The sequence below is a fragment of the Bombyx mori genome, chromosome 28 (assembly GCF_030269925.1).
Source record: "Bombyx mori chromosome 28, ASM3026992v2".
Taxonomy (NCBI): domain Eukaryota; kingdom Metazoa; phylum Arthropoda; class Insecta; order Lepidoptera; family Bombycidae; genus Bombyx; species Bombyx mori.
The window spans coordinates 7,726,488-7,736,934 of NC_085134.1; the positions used below are offsets into that span (position 1 = coordinate 7,726,488).

The 10,447-nt window shown below is 39.6% G+C and overlaps 1 protein-coding gene across 2 annotated transcripts; it reads left to right on the plus strand.

Moving 5' to 3' along the window:
• The first annotated feature begins 1,281 nt into the window (after positions 1 to 1,281).
• glv3 (gloverin 3) lies at positions 1,282 to 4,346 on the plus strand. Of its 2 annotated transcripts, none has more exon segments than NM_001099842.1 (5): positions 1,282 to 1,314; positions 2,019 to 2,110; positions 2,215 to 2,329; positions 2,839 to 3,024; positions 3,921 to 4,346. In NM_001099842.1, coding segments are annotated over 4 exon segments (522 nt in total). In that variant the 5' UTR covers positions 1,282 to 1,314; positions 2,019 to 2,024; the 3' UTR covers positions 4,056 to 4,346.
• Positions 4,347 to 10,447: the final 6,101 nt, after the last annotated feature.

Genomic DNA, 10,447 nt, shown 5'->3' on the forward strand with positions numbered 1-10,447 from the left:
CTTTGTTTATTGTCAAACTTTTCATATTGCATATGCTTAGTCTGTGGTCAAATTGCGAATAGATTAATTATGATTTGTCTTTATTAATATTTGTCTAAAGTGTAGTCGTGGCGAAATCTGTGATTATAAAATTTGACAATAGAATCATAATAATGTTCAAACTTATAATTTCAATTAATTATAGTCGAATTTCGACTACTGCGGGACCACTAGTTATCTTTAAGAAACATGACCTTTGCAAAAGAACCAATGAACCGCGTGTCACATCTCTTATCACATGTTCAGATTATTGTTATGAATGTAATTGCAACGTAATATTGGAACGTTGTTATGCGCGATGAAGCGATCTATATTGATGACTAGCTGACCCGGCAGACTTCTTAGTGCCTCAATCGATAAATAAAAGACCTAAACTTTTGTATAAAATAAAATTTACTGGTGGTAGGACCTCTTGTGAGTCCGCGCGGGTGGGTACCACCACCTTGCCTATTTCTGCCGTGAATCAGTAATTATGCGTTTCGGTTTGAAGGGTGGGGCAGCCGTTGTAACTATACTTGAGACCTTAGAACTTATATCTCAGGGTGGGTGGCGCATTTACGTTGTAGATGTCTATGGGCTCCAGTAACCACTTAACACCAGGTGGGCTGTGAGCTCGTCAACTCATCTAGCAATAAAAAAAATGTAACCTAACATATGTACGTAGCCGATCTCAGAGAAAAAAAGATGTGTGGTGTCGTGGGACACCGGATATGAACGAAGTTCCTTATTATAAAAATATTAATTTTAAGTTCTATTCGAGGCATAAAGAAAATAAAACTGGAGGTTTCGCAACAACCCACGGTCATTCGGTAAAGTGCGAAAGTGCATAAGAGTTAGTGTATTGCGCAAACGAACGCTCTGAGATCGTGGTCAATGAATGATAAAAAAATATGTTATTTTTTGTACGTTATTACAAAGTTAAGTCGTACGCTATGTGCATTACTAATTTGTACGTAATTACAAAGTTAAGTCGTACACTGTGTGCATTACTAATAAAAATCTTACGTTACGGACTTTTTTCCCGGTTAGGATACCCCTCCGCATCGTTCCATAAGGAACTTTGTTCCAAAAACAAAGATTCTTGGCTCCGTTCAACATATCAACATCCGTGACGCATCTTGTGAGATAAGCCACGAAAAGAACCCAACATTTGGGGGAATATTTCTTTACCCGTATTCAATGGGGACTTTACCTTTCGTATGTAAGGCCTGTATAAATACATCCTTGTCGCAATTGCTAACTACATTCTGAATTAACTAGCTAAACCACAAACAAGTGAGTACACCCTATTTATTAATCTAATTCAACGAATAAGTATTTTAACGTGACCAACATTATCATCATTGTCAGCAGTTTTCAAAAGAAAAAAACTCTGAAGATGCAATTGAAGCTTCATTTAATTATTGATGTGAAACATCTATAGCCGCACGTAAAACCGTGGCGTGGCGACGCATACTGTGGCGACGCGTTGCCACGCTATATTATGGTATATATATACAGTCTATATGCAGTAGTGTGTACGGTGTGGCGACGCGTCGCCATGCGCAATCGACTGTGCGATTCTATCCCACTCGATCCGGCGTTAAGCCATCTCTCTCGCTACACTGAGCTCGGATACCTATAGTGTATACTCCGCAGTGTATACAGTGTTGTTTACTACAGTACACATAACCTGTGTTTTACTTGAAAACAAATAATTTTTTCGTAATATTTTATTTTATCATTCTGACATATTTAGTTCCTATCACAATCTGTTCTTTTCTGCATATTATTTTTACAAAATAATGTCGATGTTTCACATCTGCCAGGCGTCCCGTGACGGCTCACTTTTTTTTTTCATATAATTCTGGCGGACTGGAAGATAATTTGTACTAATACTCTCATTAGAGAGTTAAAAGAATATGCTGTAGACACAATACATCATTGTATATACGTCTTATTGTTTTGGCGATATTAGTTAATCTTTATTATTGTTTTAGCTCAAAATGAATTCCAAATTGCTGTTTTTCATCGCCACAGTCCTGGTGTGTGTAAACGCAGAAGTATACAGGTCTTCTGATTATGAAAAAGAGTGAGTAATTCTTATCACTACTCTCGCATTTCATTACCATGGAAGGGTAAATGCCTATCTTTTAATATATGCAAAAAATGTAACAAATTGTATTTACACTTCAGATACCCCATCAGAGGCCTATTTTCAAAGCGACACCCCCGTGACGTCACGTGGGACACGAGAATGGGAGGAGGGAAGGTCTTCGGCACTTTGGGACAGAACGACGATGGACTATTCGTAAGTATTGAAATAAACCTTTATCCAGTCATTGGACAGGCTTTATCTTCACCTATACTCTTAAAAAGGTTTCCCTGAACACTACAAGAAGATATTTTCAAAATTAAATAAGTAGCAGCAGAGTATGTAATGGTAAGTAGCAGCAGAGTAATGGTACGCAGCAGCATAGGTATATTTTTAGTATGATCGATATTAATGGGAAATGATGTTTTCAATAAGTTCAGTGAACTCTGGTTTTTTAATATTGGAAATTAAAAAGCCTTCACCAAAAGCAAGCCCGTTTCTTGACATTGTTGCATCCAAATAGTTTGAGGGTCCAATAGTAAATCGGGCTTGTCATAAATGGTTGTGGATAGTTTACTTTGAGACATGCAGAGTTATATATCTTGAAGTCCTTAATAAGCTGAAATGAGAGCAATGACTAACAAGCAGAAATCATAGTCGCATAAAATGCATTATCTTTTAGCAATCATCGTTTGATGGATCGTATAGTCATAATTGTGTTTCAGGGTAAAGCCGGTTACAACAGAGAGATTTTCAATGATGACCGCGGTCAGCTAACCGGCCAGGCTTACGGCACCAGGGTCTTAGGACCCGGAGGTGACAGCACTAACTACGGTGGACGTCTGGACTGGGCCAACAAGAACGCACAAGCTGCCATTGACATAAACAGACAAATCGGAGGCAGATCTGGGGTAAGATTTCTGTTATTGCCTTTTTTGGCACAAAACACCACCTTCATAAATGCGCTAGATGTCCTAGCTGCGTTAGAATAACTGCTATGTGCTTACTGGTAAGAGGTTTTTAGTTTAGCGATAAAACAGTAGAGGAAGTAAGGTAGATGAAAACGGTAAATATGAATGATGGGAAGTATAGGAATGAAAGGTTTTTTATTGCTTATATGCTTTTTCAGCTTTTGACTGACGTGGTGTAGTTATCAGAGCCCATAGCCTTCACAGAATGAATGAGGCTATCGACCTTGAGGCATAAGTTTGAGGTTTTCATTTAATTGTGTGACGTTTATCCCATCGTCCAAATCGAAACGCGATGACATGACTATTTCGCGGCGGTAATTGGCAGGATTGTGGTACCTAACAGAGTGTGCTTACATTATTCTTCACTTGTAAACGTCGGTTGATGATCGTAGAATGCTATATGAGTCAGAAAACGTGGCTGCCCATTCTCTGGTGAATCCTTTTGTCTCCTTTCATGATATCCATAAGAAGGGATTGGTACACAGTGGTGCACATTGGTACACAGTCCAAACCTGTACTTTTGCATATTGGCCAAACATGTTGGAGCTCTGGATGAATGGATCTCCATCCTGGATCCTCTGCTTTGATCTTCTATGACAAAGCACAATATATTTTTTTTATTGCTTAGTTGGGTGGACGAGCTCCTTAGGTGGGTGGACGAGCTTCTTAGTTGGGTGGACGAGCTCCTTAGTTCAGTGGACGAGCTCAATAATATCTAGAATCCGTTCATAATTTTGTAGCTCACCGTCTATTCTTAAAAAAGTGAGGCCGTTCGAAGGCTGCTTAATCGTTGTCGATAAATAACCCAAGTCTTGATTCTTATGTTTCTCTTACAGATGACAGCCTCGGGCTCCGGTGTGTGGGATCTTGATAAGAACACCCACATCTCAGCCGGCGGTATGGTCTCGAAGGAATTTGGTCACAGAAGACCAGACGTTGGTCTTCAAGCAGAGATCCGGCATGAGTGGTGATTGTCAACACAATCCCATCATTCATAGAATTATGTTTGTTTGTCTTTCGCCAAAAAAGCTACTATTTGCTTCTGTGTATATTTTGCAATTACTAGTGTAAAATGTTATTTTTGATTGTTTTAAGAAAATGTCAATATTATTAACGAAATATGTCTTACTGATAACTTGTTTTTTTAATGTAACAAACAAACTGTAGACAAACAGTATTTTTCTGTATCTCGTACTTTGTGATAAATTAATTAAATCATCTAGATAATAAATAATAATAATAATAAAAAATGTATAGTTCAATTGTTATTTTTCTTAATTGCGATAGTCGTCATACTTGGCATCAATTAAATTACTCGATAACTTAACAACAATGATGTTCTATAATTGATATAACTATTCCCATCTATAATGAAATAAAACTTTCGTATAAGCTTAGCAGTGGGGGGTTGGATGACCTTGGGCACGAAGGGCCTCAGCTTGCAGCCGAAGCCAACCGAGGGCGCGAGCTTTATACGCACTCGTCTGTTTTTTTGACTAAAATAGATTAAAAGTTTCAACTCATTTAATAGGGATCAGTCGGTTTTGCGGCTTCGGTCGAACTCGCAGAGATTTATCAGCGCAGACCACTCACACGAGTGAGTTCAGGGGATTGCGAAAGCTTTTCACGCAGCTTTTCCGAACTTTCGTAGTTCACATTTATTTTTGTGCGAGTCTTTTTTTTTTTTTTGGAATCACATTTTTAAAACAACGGCCGGACTTTTTATTACTTTGAAACTGCATTGTGAAGTGGCCCGAAAGTTTGAGAAACTGCGTGATGCTAAATTACCAGAGACAAAAGAGTTGGGTATCTTTACCAAATAAAAGTTTTAACGCTTCTCAAAATTTTTCAGTTTCAATGCTATTTCATACACTTAATGATACTTCTTCTTCTTCTCGCTTCGGTTTCCTCAATACTGTGGGTCGTGACCACCTCCTCGCAACAAGAGCTAATTTTGGACCATTCCAAAATAGTGAAAAACTGTCTAGAAATGGAACTGTCTAGAATGACTGGAAAACAAATCACATAAACAAAAATCTAGAATATTGCTATGAAATTGCTCTGTAAATATCAGACCACGATCTAAGAAATTACGTTACTCTTTTAAAATGCACTATAAAATTGAATTGAAGCGATTCGCAAACACGCGATGCGCTCCCACTTCGATAGGAGTGGTACTAGTCCCGGGTATTCGTATGTTCTTGCCATATTTGTATATGGTAAAGAAGATCTAAGTCGTCGTGGCCTAAAAGATAAGACGTCCGGTGCATTCGTGTTGAAGCGAAGCACCGGTGTTCGAATCCCGCAGGCGGGTACCAATTTTTCTAATGAAATACGTACTCAACAAATGTTCACGAATGACTTCCACGGTGAAGGAATAACATCGTGTAATAAAAGTGAAACCCGCAAAATTATAATTTGCATAATTACTGGTGGTAGGACCTGTTGTGAGTCCGCGCGGGTAGGTACCACCGCCCTGCCTATTTCTGCCGTGAAGCAGTAATGCGTTTCGGTTTGAAGGATGGGGCAGCCGTTGTAACTATACTGAGACCTTACAACTTATATCTCAAGGTGGGTGGCGCATTTACGTTGTAGATGTCTATGGACTCCAGTAACCACTTAACATCAGGTGGGCTGTGAGCTCGTCCACCCATCTAAGCAATAAAAAAAAATTTCAAAAATAGTATAAAGTACATAGTCTTTATTACTTTATTATTTTATCTATTTAGTACAGAAAATAGTTTTTATATTAATTATTTTTGACATCAATTCACTTCGACTGGTCTTTCTTCGTGAGTAAAAGTGACTTTTTTTGTTCGTTTGTAAACAATTAACATTTTATATTATTATCAATAGATGATCTTTTACTGGTAGATCACAGTGCGGTCATGTACATTTACGATTATCTGTAGATACTAACAGATTCATTAGGGTTAAAATCAGACCTATGAAGCTTGAAATTTTAGTAGACTTTTATGTAGAAGGTATCCTATCAGAAGGTTCTTTGGGAGTTCCAAGACTAGAGATAAAATAAAAGACGAACGATTGTAACGGTGCCTTTAGGTACTACAAGCACTAGTCACCGTCCTCGCCGAACCCGTCGCTTGCGACGAAGGGCTCGACGAGCGAATTAAGCCACAGACACAGCCCACTGAACTTCTCACCGGATCTTCTCAGTGGGTCGCGTTTCCGATCCGGTGGTAGATTCTACGAAGCACTGCTCTTGCTAGGGCCAGTGTTAGTAACACTCCGGTTTGAGCCCCGTGAGCTCGTCTACACGTTAGGGTGAAGCTGATATAGCCACTCAAGGCTATCAGTATAGGTAGGACTTCAAAAAATAAGAAACGCGTTATTTCATACACACTACACCAGTACCCAGATATTGCTGTTTGCTTTTTCCCCCAAAAGTGTTAGTTTTTTTATTGCCTTTCTAGGCGGACGAGCATACGACCTACCTGATGGTAAGCGATTATCGTTGCTTGCAGCGAAGTTGCTGCCTACCAAAGTGTAGAAGCTTAAGATTTCAATCTGAATTATTGTTTTTTTCCGTCCTTTTTGTGTTAATAAGACATTCATTCGATTGTAATAAATAAATAATAAAATAAAATAAACATAAAAGAAACATGTGTGCAATTCAAACGTGTTAGAAGTAAAACCTTCAAAAATTACAATACAATTATCCTAAATGTTTAAATATATGTAAAACTTTGTCATTAGTAAATAATTGTAAATCATCTTTTATAGTATGAGGTAGCGCCCTCTGCGAATCGATATTTTAACGTCACGTATAATCCTAAATTGAAATTCACTACCAGAGGTTTCATACGCACGTTAGTATTAAAAAATCTCATAGATGGCGCTGTATTAAAATTTTTCGACACTTCCGTTGCATACCTGCGTGACGTTACATATGTAAAAATTTTACCCTCATGCGCCTAAAGAAGTTTCACTTCAAAAAGGCATTCATTCGGTTGTAATTAAACTATAATCTGATTACAATTGAGTATCTATAGTAATATCGATGTGCGATAAGTGAAGTGCGGGTATTTTTAAAAACTCTACGTATTTCATACAATTGAATGGTAGTTGTCTTCCGTATAAAATTATTTTCATTCAGCTCTCAATCTGTACGTTTACTGGTCCAATATTTATTATTTCCACTGCTGGCCCGATCTCCGCTCCGATTCAGACGTTGATTCTGAGCGAACGGACACAGTCTGTTATAGAAATGTATTGATTTGTAAGTGGAAAAGTGAATTACGTCGATTTAGCTTTCGTCGTAGCTTCGGGACATATAAGGAGCATAAATGGCAGCTTTATATATTATTTATTTTGTCTCGTAGCGTTTGAGGAAAGATTAGAGCAACTAAGTTAATAAGAAGCTGATCTTTATAAAGTACTAGTTGACCCGGCAAACATTGTTTTGCCATATATAAGATTTCTAACGAATTTCTAGCGTAGAAAAAAAAACTAACTTATTGTAAGTGTGTAAGGATGTGGTAAATGAGTGAAAGAGGTATGTAGTGCTGTGAACGATGAGGGAATATATAATAAAAATAACAAAACCTCATTCAACCACATAATACCTCATTATAACAAAAAAAATGTCCAAATAAAAAAAAATTATGTTAGGGGTGGACAACCTTAATCACTTAGGGGTATGAAAAATAGATAGTAGCCGTTTCTCAGGCTTACTGAATATGCATAAAAAATTTCATAAGAATCGATCAAGCGGTTTCGGAGGGGTATGGGAACGAACATTGTGACACGAGAATTTTATATATTAGATATTGAATGCGAAGTTCCAAAACTGATCAAATTTATAAATCAGGGATTTTACTACATATTTTATATTCGCGTAATATTTTGGGTGGACAGTAAGAGTGAGTTAGTTTCGAGATTTATAATTATTATTTTTTGTATTCGTATTGTTTTTGTCTTGTAATCTTTTATTCGACTAAATGGTAATTTTATTTAAGAGCCGGTAACACTGATGCAGTTGCGCCTGTCATGGCGGACTAGCGTCGTAGTCATTCATACCATTAGGTCAACATCATTTATTATTCTTTTAATCCCTCATTCTTTAAGTAATTTATGTAGCTATATAAATAAAATAATCTAAATTCAACACTACGGTGTAAATATTTCAACATTACCTGAACTTCCTTCGAAGTCATCGTGGCCTAACGGATAAGACGTCCGGTGCATTCGTGTTGAGCGATGCACCGATGTTCGAATCTCAGGCGGGTACCAATTTTTCTAATGAAACACGTACTCAACAAATGTTCACGATTGATTTCCACGGTGAAGGAATAACATCGTGTAATAAAAATGAAACCCGCAAAATTATAATTTGCGTAATTACTGGTGGTAGGACCTCTTGTGAGTCCGCGCGGGTGGGTACCACCACCCTGCCTATTTCTGCCGTGAAGCAGTAATGCGTTTCGGTTTGAAGGGTGGGGCAGCCGTTGTAACTATACGTGAGACCATAGAACTTATATCTCAAGGTGGGTGGCGCATTTACGTTGTGGATGTCTATGGGCTCCAGTAACCACTTAACACCAGGTGGGCTGTGAGCTCGTCCACCCATCTCAGCAATAAAAAAAAAAAAAAACTTAAATGCCCCCCCAGACTCCTGTAGTGACTTGATTCAACAATAATATGCGACAGTCCGGCCTACCGAAGCTCCTATATATATCAATTGAGAGCATCGATTTCATAAGTAATGCATATGAACGCTATGGAGCTTATAATAGAACGCTCCACGAGGAGCTTAAAGGAGATTTGAAAGCTATCTCCGAGCACACAGCTTAAAATGGCCATTGTTGGAATCCGGATAAATCAATACATTGAGCAGTGAACGGAAGTGATAAGCTAATTTGAGCTTTGTTAAGCTCAAAATGAAGCAAAGCTTGAATTGCTTTCGATTGGTCGCGCAATGGACATGAAACTATTTTTGGTTTCCCCTACTCATTCCCTAATCGATGACCATTGGATGCGCTAGTTTGGGAACTTTTCTTGGGATCTATAGCCACTTATATCATTCAGTGGTACAGTAGCCCACTAAGTTTCTCGCCGGATCTTCTCAGTGGATCGCGTTTTCGATCCGTTGGTAGATTCTGCGAAGCACGGCTCTTGCTAGGGTCAGTGTTAGCATCACTCCGGTTTGAGCCCCGTGAGCTCACCTAATAGTTAAGGTTACGCTGATATTGTCTCAAGGATTTCAGCTTAGGTAGGAAAAAAAAGGTTCAATTATAGTACAAAACTAAAAACAAGTGTTCAAATGAACTATTTTAAACTTAGTCGGTAAGCTCACGGATGTCTTAACAAAAGGAAATAGGGCAACAAAGCTTTACTGGTTTTGCGAAAGTATATTACCCGGTGTATCACGAACTTTATTGGTAGCAAAGCTCTTTATTGTACTCTGTCTTACTCTTTAGAACTGACGCAGATCTTAAAATTCAAAATCTAGATGTACCAACCGTTTTAATTAATCTTTTTGTTGAGTTTGCAGCATCCAAGCTCAAGCTCAAATCTCACTAATTAAGCTCTTGCCCAGACTCCTGGGACGAGTGTCATGGGCTCCCGCATCGGACCAACATTTGTGTTATAAACAGACTTGTCTGGTTTTTACCTGAATGTTTTTTGGAGATGCTTAAAGGACAAAGGGAAGATCTTCCACCGAGCGGGTGATATTGCTTGGTAGACCGACGGTCCGAATGTTGTTCTTAACACACAGACCGTCTGTAGGCTCTCTGGTATCGCTGTCGAAGCCCCCCATAAAAAAGGCACTCCTAGCCAGTGCCATAACTGTCAATTGTACGGGCACTCTTCCCGTAACTGTCACGCGCGCCCCCGATGCGTCAAATGTTTAGGCGATCACGCCACGGCCCTATGCACTCGCGATCAAAAAACCGCGACGGAACCGCCTAGCTGCGTCCTGTACCGAACACAGGGTCACCCCGCAAATTACCGCGGATGCCCCCGAGCCCCGAAAATAAATCGCCGCGTCGCTCGCCAAAACCGCCTCCGAGCTTCCGGCCCAGACATCAAAGCCTCGGCACCCTCTGCGTCGCAGGCTAAGCCAGCGTTCGTTCCGGCGGCGGTGCCCAGTGTCTCGGCCTGGGCGAAACCGCTGCCGTACACGAACACGGCTACAACTCCCTCCTCCGCGATTTGTCCCGTCCCCGCGACTCGTCCCTCTCCCGCGACTTGCCCTCCGACCGCGTCCGAAAATCTCGCTTTAGCGATCGACTTCTTTCAGTCAATCAACTTTGAGCGCGTTAACGCTTTGGTCGACGCCATTCGCGCTGCCTCCACTGCACAACACTTTATCGCCGTTGTGCAGGAATACGCCGACGTA